Raw genomic sequence first — 17,965 nt, forward strand, 5'->3', positions numbered from 1 at the left:
GTTACTCTACATTAACATTGTGCATATATTTAGCTCAGAGGTATTAATTATTTATTTATATTTTGAACTTGTAAATTTAAGAAATTCATATTTAATTTATTATTGATTAAAGATTCTAAATTTTTTTGGAAAAACTTCTATACATATAGAATTTTTTCTCTCAAAATCTTAAAAATATAAAGATAATTAAACAATTTTAATTTTAAAAAACAAAAGATTAAAACCGTGTGCAATTTTTTTTTGCAGAGACAGAAACACGCCATTTTTTATGGAGAAGAAATTTTTTCTGCTGAAAGATTATGAAGAAAAATGAAATTTAGTACTTTTTTTAGTGAAATAGTTTAATGATTAAAATTCATTAAATAAATAAATAATTCGATATTTGAAACCCATGGTAATAATATTGTTGTCAAATACCAACAGACTTTAATACGTACGGAAAAAGTTGGGAATGCTCACGGAAGGTAGGTACGAAAAAAATTACAAAAAGTAAGAAAAAAAAAGTAAATAAAAAACAAATTTTGTAATTTTTATTTATTTTTTCCGACCGGCGGCTACCACAAACACTTCCAGTTCAGAGAGACATACGAACACAGACAGACAACCCTTGTTTGTACCTCTCTCTCTCTCTCTCTCTCTCTCTCTCTCTCTGTAAAATACCCTTCTGAATTGGAACATTTTGATTTATTTCTTCTTGTTATTCAGGTTAAAATGGGTATTATAAATTTACAAAATTCTTCATCTGCTTTATGCTTGGTTGATTCATCACTCACCAATTTGCAGAGAAGGAAATTTGTAACAATGGCTTCTTCAATGGTTCCTCCTTCTTCTGTTGAACAAGTCAACAATGGTCCTCTTCAGGTTACTACTACTGGTGATTCCTTTATCAGACAACATCTCAGGAAATTGGCTCCTTATCAACCCATTTTGCCTTTTGAGGTTTGTTTTTTTTTACCAATGCACTCTGCGGTATGGACACTTCTGATAGAACGCGTGTCTATATCGCACAGTGACACGATACCAATACATGTGATTACTTACTGATTATATTTAATCAATATATTTTCTTAAATTATTATTGGTGTCGACCTATGAAGTACGGACACTTCTCGGATGAGGAGTGTCCCAGTGTTGGACACGTGTTGGCACGACACAACACTAACACATATAATCACACTGAATTATGTGATTTTCTCAAATTATTAGCGGCGTCGGTGTCCGTGTTGTGTCTGCATCCGTGCTTCATAGGTGTCGACGTGTCTGTGTCGTGCCCAGTATCCTTGTTTGTGTTAGTGTTTACTCTTTTATTAGTATATTGTCTTTGACCATTGTATTAAGTAGCTAAGACACTTTTGATTGAAGGTGTGTCCGCACAATGACAACACACCAACACATGCGATTATGGATTACATTCGATTAATTTATGTTTATAAATTATTATTGGTTGATAAACATCAGAGTGTCCAAATGTGTGTGTCATGTCTGGTGTCCCTGACTGTGTCAGTGTTTACTCATTTATCAATAGTCTTTGATCATTGTGCTATGTAGCACATACACTTCTAATACAAGAGGTGTCCGCACAGTGACACGACATCAATACATGTGATTTCTGATTATATTCAATTAATTTATTTTCTTAAATCACTACTGGTGTCAAACATGTCTGTGTGGTGTCTAGCATTCTTGTTTGTTCTAGTGTTATAATTTTTTTTTGTCTTTGACTATTGCACTATGTAGCAAATACGCTTCTGATACAAGGCGTGTCTGGTGTTTCACACTGACAAAGTAAATTTATTGATATAAACTTTGTTGCTCTTAAGTTTTTTTAATTAGCTTTACCAACAGGACACCAGCATCCAACAAAGCTCCAGAGTACCGAAGAATTTTTCATAATTTATTTTCTTTTATGTGCTGATGTGTCAGTGTTGTGTTTGGCCTTTGCGTTTGTGTCTGTGTATTGCAACCATGTTACTTGGGAAAATTGTTCCACTGCAATGTTGTTTAGTAACAAATGAAGAGGGTTTATGCTGCAGGTTTTATCTTCTCGTTTAGGACGCAAGCCTGAGGATATTGTTAAGTTAGATGCTAATGAAAATCCTTATGGACCACCTCCAGAGGTGAGCTTTTATTCTATTTTCCTCTCCACATTGATAAATTATTAAATGATAACATAATGTTCAAACTGACCAGCGCACTGCTTTATAAGAAATGATATTTTGACACAAATTTGACAACAAATTAGATTGTTAAATAGTTCAGTGGATGATTAATGAATATAACAAGTTGCCGCAGCTTTTGGAAGTCATTAACCATAACACTAACCGTGGTTTATGACTATCATGCATATTTGAACATCTGAAAATTGTGTATATTTGAATATATTTTTGATGATTAATGGATATGCATGTATATTTGAACACCTAAAAATCGTGGTTAATTGTGTTCAGTGGATGGCTAATGTGTAGTGACACCTTGTTATATTCATTAAGCATCTACTGAATATAATTAACCACTTTGAACTCTGTTAACCATCTAGTTTGTTGTCGAAATTAATGTCAAATTTGTGTTAAAATCTCATTTATCTTGTTTTAGTACTCTTACATGTTCCTATTTTTTTATGATTTTAAATTCTTGTCTTGGTTATTATGTTCAAATGTATTGTCTCTCGAGCTGACTATTGGAGTTTTGACATGATAGGTCATGGAAGCCCTAGGGTCAATACGATTCCCATATGTCTATCCGGATCCGGAGAGCCGTCGATTGCGTGCAGCTCTCGCCCAAGATTCAGGACTTGAATCTGAATATATTCTTGTAGGATGTGGTGCCGACGAGCTTATTGATTTGATCATGCGGTTAGAACCATTTCATCATTTCGTGTTTTTTCATTGGCTTCCAATTATTTTTCAGCATAGCTAGCTCTGACAACTCATTCTTATTTTCTGTGATTTGAAATATGGTTTATATATATTACAGTTGTGTTCTTGATCCCGGTGACAAGATTGTCGACTGCCCTCCAACTTTCACAATGTATGAATTTGACGCTGCAGTTAATGGAGCACTTGTCATCAAAGGTGAGAATTTTTGTTATCAACTTTCAGATTTTTGTTATTATGCCATGTCAGATGTGCATAACTTGTGTGCATTATTTAAACTGTAGTTCCAAGGAAGCCAGATTTCAGCTTGAATGTGGAACAAATAACGGAGGTTATTAAACAAGAGAAGCCCAAATGCATATTTTTAACATCTCCAAACAATCCAGATGGGAGGTAACTATCTAGTATCCCTTTTTTCGACATCTTTATGCTATACAATGCATATATCGAAACACTCTTATTAAATGGTAGCCAGGCATAATGGTGTCAGATTTTTTGACAACTGTCATAGCCAATTTGTGTAGGGATGCTCATCATCAATGGTGTGTTTGTATGGAAGATTTTGGCCTTAAGCCATATTCCGCTATCCACAAACCGTTTAGAAAACTAGGTACCAGAATTTGAATTTCCTAGAATTTGGGCTTGAACCTAACTCAATCCCAAAAGCTGGTCATGATGTGAGGTGCACCGCCAGAGTTGGACATTTGGAGCATGAAATTAGTACGGCATTAACTGGCGGTGCATCTCACATCATAATAGGTTCAGAGTTGGACATTTGGAGCATGAAATTTTCAGGAATTAGTAGTTATAACTGGCGATGCACCTCACATCAAAAGAGGTGTAGGACATTAACCCTTCAGCCCAGAGTTGGACATTTGGAGCATGAAATTTTCAGGAATTGCCATCTTCATGTTGGGATAGACTCTGATGCTATGTTGGATTTATGGTTTTAAAATGAAAGAAGGCGAAAAAAAATAAATAAAGATTTTTGAAATATGATTTTTGTGTAATATGATGATTGATAAATAGTTTGATACAAGACTCCAAATCCTAAATAAATAGGAGAATTTGGTCGTATGTTATGAGTGAATTCGAAAAAGTGTTTACTATATTGAATCAATTTAATTAAAAAACTGCTCAATACAATGGCGCAACCAGTATTTAGAAAATGAAATGTATTCTCTCACTGTGACAGCTAATTGAGAAATGTATTCACATAAAACCCGAGGAACATTGGCAGACACGTCTAGCTCAGAAAGTAATGTCTGAATGGATTACAGTTCGGCTGTAACTTGAAGTAGGCTTCTATACTCAGCTTCTGTAATGGACCTAGCAACCACAATGTGCTTAGAAAACACCATGAGATAATGTTAGGACCAAGAAAGATGGCAACGTCAGAAATTGACCTCCTGTCATTAAGGTTTACTTCCCATTCAGTATCCGCATAGGCTTTGATAGTGAATTGGCTGAGTGGGAGCAGTAGGAAATAATTGCGACCTATAGTCAAGACTGCCTTTTAAATACCAAAAATCCATTTCAAATCACCCCAATGTGGTTCAAGACCAGAGATCGCAATTTGACAGGTTTTATTTACTGAAAATTTGATTTTTGGCTTCCTTGCTCAGTCAACTTAGAATCATGAACCTTAGGAGAGGGTCGACTTTACCTCTAGCATATCGGTCTTGACTCTTGACAAGTAGGTCCTTGATGTACTCGCGATGATAAATTATCCATTAGCCTGCCTCCAGATTTGCACCAAGAATTAAGTCAAAGAACTTATTTTCTGGACTACAGAGGAAGAGCTGCATGTAATTATTATGTGTCCATTTTGTATAAATTATGAACTGCTCAGAATCAATTATGGGTGCAAACACAAAGCCAATATAATTTGAATGTATTGTTCATGTGTGTTGAAATTTTGGGGCCTAACTCATCCTTACAAAACCGGCTTGTAAGGTGAGGAGTGCCTCCTCTTTATAAACTCTTCTTAAGAGTGCTATCTATCCGACGTGGGACTAAATCCACCCCCTCAAATCCAACGCAATGAAGGTGTTGGAGGTTGCAATGAAGGCTAACCAAAGGTCTTTCTTCGTGTATAAATCCTTATATTTTTCCCATATCTTACATCAGCTTCAACATTTACATGATTTTCAGAATCAACTTCCATCTCAACATTGTCACCTCCAGTTTCAACCACAATTTCTAGCCCGAAAGTAAGGTCAGGAAGTAGAAGAGACTTATCTTCCTTACTTATATTCTCCCCCTGAAGATGAGTTTGACCAAAATAACTTTCTTGTTCATGGAAGGTGACATCTTGAGAAACAAAATACTTATGAGATGGAGGATGATAACATCTGTAACCCTTTTGAGTGGAGGAATACCCTATAAAGACACACTTTAAGGCTCTAGGATCAAGTTTACTTCTACCATCACTATGGATATGGACAAACGACGTGCACCCAAATATTCTAGGAGTGAGATTATTAGAGGTGGGCATATAAGGATAGAACGATGATAAAACTTCAATAGGAGTTTTGGAGTCAAGGACACTAGAAGGTAAACAATTTATCAGATAAGATGCAGTTAAAACCGCCTCCCCCCAAAATCGCTTAGGAACCTTATTTTGGAATAACATAGCTCGAGTTTGATCTAACAAATGCCCATTTTTCCTCTCAGCAACCCCATTTTGTTTGGGGGTTTTGACACATGAAGACTCATGAATAATACCTTTTTGACAAAAAGAATTAAACCCGTGATTAAAGTAATCTTTGGCATTATCAGACCTGACTCTCTTAATACTTACTCCAAACTGAGTTTTAACCATTGCAAAGAAATGTTGAAACACTGAGGTAACTTCAGACTTTTGTTTTAGTATAGACCCAAGTAACTCGACTACAATCATCAATGAATGTTACAAACCATCGACTACCTGATATATTTGCAACATTTGAGGGACCCCACACATCAGTATGAATTAAACAAAACGGTGAAGTACTAATTTTATTTCTGACAGGAAAAGAGACACGCTTGTGTTTAGCAAGTTCACACACCTCACAACAAAGACTCTCAACATCTAAATTTTTTAAAAGTGAAGGAAATAATTGTTTCATGACTCTAACTGAAGGATGACCAAGACGACAATGGTACAAAAAGACTTTCTCCTTGTTGGTCTTAATTGATTCAGAAAAAAAGGAATTGTTGTTGGAAATGTTAGAGGAGCTGATGAGATTCTGGTTATCAAAATAATAAAGACCATTCCATTCTCTAGCATTTCCAATCGTCTTCCCCGAATCCTTGTCCTGAAAAACACAAGCATTGTCGCAAAAAACAACATTACATGATAGGTCTTTTGTGAGTTTTTTAATGGAAATTAGGCTAGTGGACAATTTGGGAATATGAAGGACATTTTCTAGGATTATAGTTGGGCTTATTTGGACATTTCCTTGACCCGCTACGGTTATAAGGGAACCATCTGCTATGGATATTTTCTTGTTGCTAGGACAAGGTGAATAAGTGGAAAAGTGTGTGGGTAAGGGTGTCATGTGGTCAGTGGCTCCAGAATCTAGTATCCAATATTGGTTAGATGGTTTATCCGAAGCATTAAATCCAACAGAAAATTGAGACTTACCAAGTGGAAGTGGAGAAAGAGATATACCTGTGTATGCCAGAGATGTACATGTTGGTTTATCCAATTCCTCAAGAAAAGATCTCACCTTTTTTGAAAACTAGCCATTTGAAAACTATTCTGATGGAAGCAAGAATTGATAGCTTTTGCATCGAATAAAAGCAAGAGAGGATAGGTATTTAGAGAAGGACAAGCGAAATCTATGTAGAAATGAATTTGCATTCTGGTTTTAAGTGAAAGAAATGTACATGTTGGCGAGGATATAATATTTGAGGGTAATTAATTTTTAGATGTCATATGTTGGATGCCACGAGAGAAAAGGTAAATTACGGCATATAATCTATGTTCTCAATTGTATCGCGTTTAGTAACTGCCCCCACACACTGCGATGCAGCGAGGAATTGAGTAGCGGCTGGAAATCATGTCGCGTTTCACCACTGGAGTGGCACTACAGTTGCACTATGCTGTTTCTAATCCGAAATCCCCACAATACCCTTAAAACGAACCGTTGCATTGGTATTTTAGGGTTATCACAGAAAAGGAACTCTAAACCTTCTTTTCTGTCATTCTGAGCGTCTCTGCTGTGAGCCATGACTCGTTGTCCTCAGCCTGCACCGTTCCCAACCCCCGCCGTCCTCAGTCGTAGGGTTCAAATTCCCTGATAAGAGACTTCTTATGAACTAAAAGCACATTATTTCATTATTCATAGGGTTAAGAAACATATTTAACACTTATTATTATCCTGGTAATTTGTGTTTCTCTTCTGTTAGCTTCTGATCAAGTATATGGATATAAAAATTTCATAACAGTATAATTGATGATGACGATCTCTTAAAGATACTTGAGCTTCCCATACTGGTGGTCCTGGATGAAGCGTACATTGAGTTTTCGACAATTGAATCAAAGATGAGTTGGGTGAAGAAACACGACAATCTGATTGTTCTTCGGACATTCAGCAAAAGAGCTGGTAACACTTGTACTTTTTTCCTATTAGTTTTTTCATAAGAATTGTTCTTTTGTGATACTTGATCAAACCATGAATCATGATACTATTATGTTTTTCTGAGCTGAACATAATCATTACTAGTATTTATTAGTGTATGGTTATTGTTGAAGTAATGGATTTAGATGAAAGACGAGATAAATAATATCTCTGAATATGATGCATAATTATCACTTGATACTAACTTGATACAAATTGCAAAATACTAGCCCTTGTTTATAGAGATACAAGACTTCTAATCCTGAATATATAGGGAAATCAGGAAACAAACCATGATAATAACAAGTAATATGGAAACTAATCTTGAGAGATAATTTAAGATTAGAAATTAATTGTAGGTGATAAACTAAAATACTCTAGCATAATATGATTTTTTAGACATTTTATATATTCTAATAGTCATTTATTGACTTGAATATCAGTAATTTGATTAATCAAACTATAACAAATGAGTGTGTTTGAAGATTTAGTAGCATTAAGATGCTGTTGTTACAACACACAACATATAGATGATAGATCTATAATCTAAGAATAGTTACATAAAAGGTAGAAGCTAATGATGACACTCTTTGGATTGGAATTGTTAACCGATTTTGTATGGTTTATATTTTTTGTACAAATTAAAATAATCTGCATAAAATTATTAATGTATGGACAGTACCCGATGTTTGATGTATTTACTGTTGAAATAGTAAGCATAAAATCATATTTATCATCATATTGGGTTGTTTGTGACATATAACATGGTGAGATTTCTATGTCCTAATGTCAATCATTAATTTCTCAGGTTTAGCTGGATTACGTGTGGGATATGGAGCTTTTCCTTTGAGTATAATCAAATATCTATGGAGAGCAAAACAACCTTATAATGTATCTGTTGCTGCTGAAATTTCTGCATGTGCAGCATTGCAAAATCCTACCTATCTAGAGGTTTTTCTTCTGTGTTTTGTCATATGTATAAGTTCTTCTCACACATGTACGCTAATTCGTTTTGCACTAGTACATTATGACCATCTATACTTGTCACTCCCTCCGTTCCAAAATAACCGTTGTCTCCAAAATAACTGTTGTTTTAGCGTATAAAAAATATTCTAAAATAAGTGGTGTTTTGCTTTTTCAACGTGACATTTTCCTTTCTTCCAATTCTACCCCTAAATTATTATTGTCAGCACTTCTTTCATGTCATTATGCATTTATACAATGACTGAAAACCAATAGTTTTGTAAAATTGCTACATTCTTTAATATATTTATAGCTTTTCTTAATTTATGTAAAAAAAACCAAGGCAATTATTTTGAAACGGAGGGAGTATAAGTAAAGTATCGATGAACCATAATACAAATTGTATCAAGCACGAGATGATTATTGCATATTATTATGCGTAACGCAAGCCAAATGGCCCAAATCTAAACATTCTTAAAATAATACAGAATGTCAAAGATGCTTTGGTGAAAGAAAGAGGGAGGCTTTTTGACCTTTTGAAGGCAGTTCCATTCCTTAAGCCATTTCCAAGCCATTCTAATTTCATTCTTTGCGAGGTTACATCTGGAGTTGATCCAAAGAAGTTAAAGGTACATTCATTTTCATGTCTCCAGATCTTCATACTTATTTATTTACTTTTTTATTTTTTATTTTTTTTTATATATATGTGTGGTAATAATTGTTTGTTGCCAAATTCAAAACATTCACCTTAATATTTGATTTGGTAGATTTCTGTTTTGTCCTAGAAAATTTCAATTTTATAGGATAAATAGTCACATGGAGAAAAACTAGTCCTCGTGTTATAGGAATTGAACTATTGGAAAATTTGAATTTGTTCTTTTAAATCACCTCTTTGCACACTCTTAAGCAAGTTTATCAAAATCGAGAGTTTAAGAAAATTCTATTTGCCTATTTGAAATTGGTTCGTATCATAGATGAGTATATTGATGACATATGTGCTAATATAATACAATGAATGCAACAATAATTCAACTCAATTATAAATAAAAAAAAATGACAAGAACAAAATCAAATTACCGAAGAAGAAACGGATCAAAACAGTAAAAAGTTCCCCGTGAGTCCAGCCGGGTACACTCGGTTTCATTTCCGCATTTGCTAAAATTCGAGTTTAGAACCAAGTTAACTCGAAATTGATACCTTACGATTCCATAAGTTAACTTACGATTTTCACAACCTTGTTTTTAAGAGCAGCGGTAGAGGGAGATGAGGGACTGATAGGTACCATGGTCCCCCTCAAGTTAAAGGCCTAAGAAACGCAGCAAAATTGATTCCTACCTGCGAACTTTGATTATTTTCCGAAAGATCCTTGTAGACATAATGCAAAATCAATTTGTTTGAAAATTTGGCATGACTTCATTAAAAATAGTTGTGTATGAATATTTCCAACTAAATAGACATTTTGTTTTGGATCACAGGAAGACCTTGCCGAAATGGGTGTGATGATTCGCCACTACAGCAATAAAGAGCTGAAAGGCTACGTCCGAGTATCCGTTGGGAAGCCTGAACACACAGATGTGCTTATGAATTGCATAAGCAAACTATCGTAGGAGCAAAATTTCAACGTGATTGATATTACAGATAAATTCTCTTAAGTAACATTCAAAACTAGAGGAAAATATATTAAGAGAAGTTGAGCTAGTTTATGTTATGTAGACAATAATGATTTCATCTTATTCAAAACTGTTCTATATTCACGGCATTCTAAACCGTCCAATTTAATTGGACGGTTCAGATACACAACATGAATGCCACATCACCTAATATGAAGTTGTAACATTTGTATTATATATTTTAAGATGGTTAATTAAGGGATAAGTTAACCATCTCATGTTGTATTTTGTTGAGTTTTGTACCTGCTTTGTTCGTATTTAAGGTGGTTATTTTAAGGTGGTACCTTTTAGATATTCAGGTTGTATTTGTTGGTAGTACCATCGTGTTTAAGACGAGTTAAGATCATCTCCATTTATGTCTTTCTCCATTTGTTCCATTTGGAGAGATAAAAACACATAAAAAGCAAAAAATTATTAATGATGGTGGGACCCACTCAATGGTAAGACCCACAACCTATTTCTGTGTGTATCTTTTTCTAAATGACATTCTCCATTTATTTTTATAAATGGAGAGGATTTTTACTCGTTTTGGACTTGCCAGTAGGAATGGAAATAGGCCAGGCCAGCCTACGGCCTAGCCTACGACAGGTCAGGCCAGGTTTTTTTTCTTAAACAGAAAAGGCCTAGGCTTTTTTAGAAGCCTATTTAGCTTAAAAGGCCAAGCCACAGGCCATTGAAAAATCCCTTTAGGCATATTAAGCCGGTCTATTTATGTAAATATGAATACTATTATTTATTATTATATTATATTATGTACTTTGAATTAAAATAAAAGTTTGTTAACTTATTCAGTATTTTAAGCGTATTAGTATACATTAATTTTTTGCATATTTAAATATATTATTATAAACTAGAATTGAAATATGATACAATATATAGTCAAATTCCCTAAAACCTTATCTTGATTATCAAAAGAGTTTAATCTAGTTGATATATTAGTTTCGTGGTCTATTTAAACTTAGATCACATTGCTTATTAAAAGATGTTCATATAAAGTAGGCTTTTAATCAGGCTAGCAGGCCGTATCAGGCTTTCAGAAGGCCAGACTCAGGCCTAAAAAGTAAGCCTATGACAGGCCGCAGACCAGACTTAATCATTCAAAAAATATGGCAGGTCAGGCTCAGGCCTTGCAAAGCCTAGCTCGGCCTAGCCTATTCCCACCCCTGCTTGCCGGTACCATTGTGTTTGGTAGTGATTTATTTTAGATTTTTTGGTAAAAATGAAAGGGAAAATGATGTTTGTTTGGATATAATTAAAAGCAGAAGTTAGCAGTCTCATGAGCCTAACTTAATTAGTAGGGACATTGCATTATATATGTCAGAGGCTGGGGTTCGAATTTCGGATTTTCCACTTATTCAACTTTAAAATGTGAATTTCTAACCATTATGTTACTTGACAAAAAAAAAAGAAAAAGAAGACAAGTTACCATTGTATGATATCATTGAACATACACAAATTGTTATTTAGTCCCTCAGAAAATACTAAAACGTCGATTTAGTTTCTGGCAAAGTAAGAAAATTCATTAAAAATTCATTTTACGTAAAAAAAAAAAATAAATACAAAATTGCCTACTGCATTTGGCGGGTTAAAATTAAACAAATTGCTTTGGAAATAGACATATACTTGAAAAATATACAAATACCTATAGCAGCAATCCCAACTGGGCTAGGGTTTGAACTCATGGAATAAGAATGCTCACGTAGTTCTTTAAGGTAATTTTTTTGTGTTTAATCTTTTTCTTTATGTCATTTTGGTCTTTCACCCATGTTTGAACATGGATTGCAAGCTTTAAATCTGTAGCTGTTTTCCCCCGTGACCGTGAGTAGTCTTAAAATATGTTATGCTCCAAAAGGAAACAATATATTTGAAATATGACGTGAAAAAAAAAACTAAACTATTATCTGAAATTAAATTAAGAGATCATAAAAGTTATTTTGCCAAATCCTAGTTCACATTAAAATAGAGGTTTGGTGACTCATTAGGATATACCTCTTTATTTTTTTTTTGTCTTAGATTAAGTGGTAATCCACTGAAATTAAACCCACACACAACTATGAGGTCCAGGATTCGAACCCGGGTCACGATGTCCGCCCTTGGTGACTCATTAGGATATACCTCTTTATAATTATAGTATGGAAAATATTAACAAGTGCCCTAATGACATTGTTTAAGCATCTAAAAGTAGCAACTTTTGCATTGGAAATTGTACGGTTATAACATCAACAAGTGTTTGACTTATATTTTCAAGGTATAATTTCTTTTTATAGATTCCTTAAACAATACCCTTAAGGTACTTGTTAACAAGAACCTTATACTCCCTCCGTCTTACAATAATAGTATCTTTAGCATTTTTTCTTTTTCTCAAAATAATTGTCACTTTAGAATACCAATGCAGCATTTATTATTTTTTTCCATTATTATACCCTTATTTATTGAATTTCATCATACTTAACTACTCCACTAACTACAATTAATAAGGGTATTTTAGTAAATGATATTAATTTTACCATTGAAATCAACACAATCAATCATTTCCTTAATAACCGTGCACAAACCTTAAACGACAATAATTTAGAGACGGAGGGAGTAGTAATTATAACCATTGATAGTATATGGGTTGAATTTGAAAAGATTTAAAATAGAGTAAAATTGATTTGACTCCTCTTCTAAAGTATAGTTAGTAAAGCAAGAAACACAAGAGTTTATATTTTAATCATCTATAATTTATTATACATGTGTATCAACTATTTTTTTTTTTTTTTATTACGATCGTAATTGTTCATTTTACTCTGTAAAATAAATTGTTCACTCTAGAGTAGCACAATCTAACTAAAATATATGTTTGTGTTTTTTATCTTTTTTATTTTTTATTTTATCTTTTTGCTTCCTCTAAAGATAAGGTTTGCTATTTTTTTCTACATACAACTAGTCGACATACCCGTGCTATAGCACGGGTAGCGCGGCTTCGCCGCGCTGTATGGCCTCGGCTACGCCGCGTGTCGCGTCTCGACTGAGCTTGGTATAGTATTTTTTTGTCCATACTGAAAATATGTAAAATATTTAAAGCATAATAATTAAATTTTAATATGAACAAATATATATTAAATTTTAATATTGACGATATTAAAAAAACTAATAAATAAAAATAATCATAGTTTTTATTTACTAATATTTTTTAGTGTGAAAAATACTAATAAGGATCCCGTGAAAAATCATAACTAATGTATTATATAATATTGTTATCGTAAAATATATTTCATAAATAAGCATATGGTAACATATTGCCGTAAAAAAAAATACAGTGAGATATATTTTTGTTAATATATAGTCAATACACTCATATATATTTTATCAATATATATAGTTCTCAATAGATTTAATAAATAAAAATATACTAATACATTCCCGTAAAACAAACATATACTCAATTTTTTTTTATTAATATATAGTCCATACACCAACATATACTTTAATAATATATTAATAAAATTTCGGCAGTTCTTTAAAAAAAATTAAAACTTAGGCAGTCGCGGTGTTTAAATAGATATAAAAATTGAGATATTGAGATATATGTTTATTAATATATAGTTTATTAATATATAGTTCATACACTCACATATATTTATCAATATATAGTTCCCATTTGATTTTAGAAATTAGAATATAATAATATATTCCCGTAAAACAAACATATACTCACATATATATTTTTATTAATATATAGTTCATACACCCACATATATTTTTTTCAATATATTCATAAAACTTAGGTAGCTGCGGTGTTTAAATAGATATATTAAGAAAATACTAATTAAAACCGATCACTCGTTGTAGTTACTAAAATAAGTCCCGTGTTACAATTGTACACTCGAAGGATTTTTTTAGTGATACATTTAAAAAAAAACAACGAAAAAAATTGAAGTATAATTAATCATAGTATATTATAATATTGTTCTTGTTTTATAATTGAGGATATTAAAAAAGCTAATAAATGAAAATACATTTTATAAATAAATACTCCCTCCGTTTCAAAATACATGTCCAATTTTTGCAATGTGCACTATTCACTTGACTTACTTTGACCATACTTTTTAACTAATGTACAAATACAAATATTATCATGTAAGATGTTGTTTGATTTGTCTCGACAAATATTTTCAAAATATTAAATTTTTATAATTTTTTACTTTAGAAAATTAAAGATATTAACAGTCAAAATTGTGCATTGGCATATGTGAAGTGGTTGACTTGGACATGTATTTTGAAACAGAGGGAGTATATACTAACATATTCCCGTAAAAAAATATAGTGAAATTGGATATTAACATATACTAACAATATTTGATAATAACTTAGTTGTTAATGCCTCGGTCTTCATGCTTTTTGTCATTACTAAGATTCGAGTTTGTTAGTAGTAGGTCATGGTCCTAATATATGTGTAAACAAATATTGGATATGCACTCTTAAAGTACATTCAATGTCATAAAATATGTTTGCTATTTGTACTACTCCATCCGATCACTATTATAAGCTAAATTTCACTGTTTAGATAAATTGAATAATAATTAATGTATCTACTCTATAATATAAACTAAATACATTAATTATTTAATATATTTAAAAAGTCAAATTTTATTTATAAGTAATAATGAAATAAAATATATGTTTGCTATATTTTAACATAAAATATTTTAATATAGACATTGAACTAAATTATTGCTACAACTTTTGATGTACTATACTATTATTTGATGTAGTCATTTTTTCTGTTAGTGATCTACCCCACCACCTACTCTACCCCACCACCTTTTATTTCTTATTCTTCTCTAATTTTATATTTTTGGTTTTATAATTACATAAAATTACAATTATCGATTATAATTAAATTAAAATAAAGAAAAACTGAAAAAATATTTAAAAAATATTTATTAAAATAATTTATTGGGATCCATTTCACTAAAAAGAAGATTAAAACTTCACTTAGTTTGCTAATAGAAAGATATAATAAGAAGAAGATAGTAAAAAACTTGGTATTTTTTTCTGTGTCCAAATGAAATGAACCAAGTCTCTATTTATAGAGAAAAATAAATCATGAATTTTGATATAATTTTTTGTTTTTTTTAAATTATTTTTCGACAAAATAATTGATTTACAATTATTAAAAAAAATTAAAAACCAACCAACCAATAGAAACCCAACACGCGTCCATGCTGTCCAGCTTTTTTGCTTTCTCTCTCCGGCCTCTGCTCCCCACTTGCGCTGTCGGAGAGTGTGATACACTTGCCATTTTTGCTGGAATCAGAACGCGACACATGGCACGGCTTCCTTTCAAACAAAAGGGCAATGAAATTCCAAAAGTACCCTTGATTGGGAGTAAAAAGCAACTGTGAAAATTAATAGAGTTAGGGACAGTTAAATAATTTTGCTAGTATGTTGTTTTGTTATATTGAGAGTAGATGGACTGTAATCAATAATGTTGGGACGTGTTTTATGGGCTTGACTTTAGGTATTCCATCTACAAGACAAATGTGTCAAATAGGTCACAAAATTTCTATTACACCCACTATCAAATCTATGAGTAATTTTTACTTTGAAAAAATATTTGGCTGAGTTGTATTTTGAAAACACGAGGCTTGAAATTAATGTAACATTTCACATCAAGTGTATTAAATTCCAAAAAAAAAAAGATGAATGAGACGGATCCGACTCAATAATATCACTGACGTACGGCCAAAAATTAAAACTATAGCACATATATAAAAATAATAGGTTGTTGTTTATAAATCGGTATCTATTATGTATACTCTCAAGTATTGGTGTGTTCATTATTAAAACTAGTGAAAAGACGGACATGTAATTTGAAAATTATGAACTCTGTTTCTTTATAAAATTTTAATTTTGATTAAAACTAAAAATATAAATGTTTGTTGCTTTCTAGTTATAACAAATCAAATTAAAGATGATTATCTTTTCAATAACACCAACAACAATTTTTATTATAGAAAAAGTTGTTTAAGTGTATAATTGAGATAATAAAAAAGTAAGTATAAATATACTCATTTAGTTTCTTACATTTTTTAAATGATACAGAAAGAAAAAAAATCAGACGTATATATATTTTCATATCGTGTTTGTTACAATTTTTTAATATTTAAATTTATTATTATCTATTTGTTACATGTTTTATTTGTATTGAAAATTGATGACATTTTTGGGAAAAAAAAATCCAACTCAAAAGTGCTGAAAGAGGTAGTTTTCTTTATATATAGTAATTAGAATAAATATAAAGTGAAAATTTTTAACTTAAAAGTGATGTAAGTGTTGGGTCATGAGGGGTTCGAAGACCACCCACGTTCAAAGCAACTATACAAGTGAGAGAGACACACTCTTAGCCAAAACTGTAAGATATGAGTTTATGGATCCTCTCACTTATAAAATGTTCAACCTCCAAATTTCTATCCAATTTAGGATATATAACTCACACTTGCACACAACAAATAATATTAATTACAAAGGTACAATTGATTTATTTTTTTAATATCGCTTTAAAATTTGAAAGGTTTATTCATTTTAGGACAAGTTATTTTCACAAATGAGTCACTCGTTACAAGGCAAATAATAAATAGGACACAAAAATTGAAGAGGGTAAGATATTTGATCTAGTGTGCTGTAATCTAGTCACTTTGGTTTGTGTTTCAATGACATTATCACATGCAAACAGTTTACAACATAAAATATGTGCAAAAAAAAATTAGTCATTAATTGCTTTAATACAAAGTCAAGTAAAATAAAATTAGATAAAATTAAACTCATCGTTCCTTAACTTAATTTTAAATAATGATTTCGTTTTTTATTTTTCACGTCATTTTTTCTCCCTTTGTTTTATTTGCATATAGATTTTCAAGAATCAAATTTAAAATTCATATGAAAACATGAGTGAAGGACCGTAGATTGGAACAGTATGAGCTTATATCGAAATTAAATCATAAATCGCAATCTTGAAGATCAATATGTAAATTGATCAAGACGACAAAGATGACGTCAATAGAAAGATAAAAAACATAATCGTTATCTAAGATTAAGTTAATAAACGACGAGGGTAATTTTGTAGATAAAATACCGTAGAAAAAAGTTAAATATTATATCAAATTGAAAAATTTAAACAAAACCAAAACTACAATAAAATTTTAGGCATGAATCTACGGTCCCCATGTGTAGTAGCATACCACACTACATCCATTAATATTTTAATATCATTCAGTTTAGTTATGTCGGTCCTAAAATTTTTGGTGTCCTAGACGAATTAATAAAATTATATCCCTTTAATTATTTGAATGTTTTTTTTCTTACATTTTCCCTTGTCAAACATTCATTCATAATCAAGGTTATTTAAAATTACATTTTCAATTGAATTAATCAAAACAAGTTAAAAAAAAGCATATAATACTAATTAAAAATAATAATTTTGATGTCCCTAAAATGATGATGCGCCGTGGCGGCCGCCGCCCGCCCATACTCACAGGGCCACCCGTGACTTCACTGCCCATCTTTGTGTCGGCTGTTCATAAAATTAGGAGCTGCATATGTCTCTAGTTTCTTTGTTTGAGTGAGTAAATACTAGCAAAAGTCCTTTTCCTCAGCCAACTTGGTTTATGCATTAAATGTGTGGGTCAGTTCTGAGTGTCATGACCTTAACCTCACTGAAATTGTTACACTAGCTAGCTAGCTTGATTGAGAGCATTTAATATTGGCTCTTTCTCTCATACCCTTTTCCTCATAATTGGATGGTTGGCTTGCTTGCTTGCTTATTTTTGTTATCTCATCCATTGCAACATGTTTTGTGTCTTTTTTT

At 31.9% G+C, this 17,965-nt stretch overlaps 1 protein-coding gene across 2 annotated transcripts; it reads left to right on the forward strand.

Moving 5' to 3' along the window:
• Window positions 1-561: 561 nt before the first annotated feature.
• On the forward strand, window positions 562-10,285 carry LOC146914130 (histidinol-phosphate aminotransferase, chloroplastic-like). Of its 2 annotated transcripts, none has more exons than XM_085717049.1 (10): window positions 562-613; window positions 706-939; window positions 2,034-2,117; window positions 2,698-2,852; window positions 2,974-3,071; window positions 3,158-3,266; window positions 7,308-7,465; window positions 8,289-8,431; window positions 8,932-9,072; window positions 9,919-10,285. In XM_085717049.1, exons 2-10 carry the CDS (start codon window positions 712-714, stop codon window positions 10,048-10,050), a joined length of 1,248 nt encoding a protein of 415 aa, XP_085573175.1. In that variant the 5' UTR covers window positions 562-613; window positions 706-711; the 3' UTR covers window positions 10,051-10,285. The 2 variants fall into 2 exon arrangements, with proteins under 2 accessions (XP_085573175.1, XP_085573173.1); XM_085717047.1 differs by having other exon boundaries at window positions 562-609.
• The last annotated feature ends 7,680 nt before the right edge of the window (window positions 10,286-17,965 follow it).

Source organism: Medicago sativa, chromosome 6, assembly GCF_051527215.1.
Source record: "Medicago sativa cultivar Bolivia chromosome 6, Bolivia_mono, whole genome shotgun sequence".
Taxonomy (NCBI): domain Eukaryota; kingdom Viridiplantae; phylum Streptophyta; class Magnoliopsida; order Fabales; family Fabaceae; genus Medicago; species Medicago sativa.

Excerpts from the sequence above, each read along its gene's own strand:
- LOC146914130 (XM_085717049.1), top strand. The coding sequence starts at position 712 with ATGGGTATTATAAATTTACAAAATTCTTCATCTGCTTTATGCTTGGTT. Across the intron at positions 7,466-8,288 it reads GACATTCAGCAAAAGAGCTG|GTTTAGCTGGATTACGTGTG; the intron begins GTAACACTTGTA and ends TTAATTTCTCAG. Across the intron at positions 8,432-8,931 it reads AAAATCCTACCTATCTAGAG|AATGTCAAAGATGCTTTGGT; the intron begins GTTTTTCTTCTG and ends AAAATAATACAG.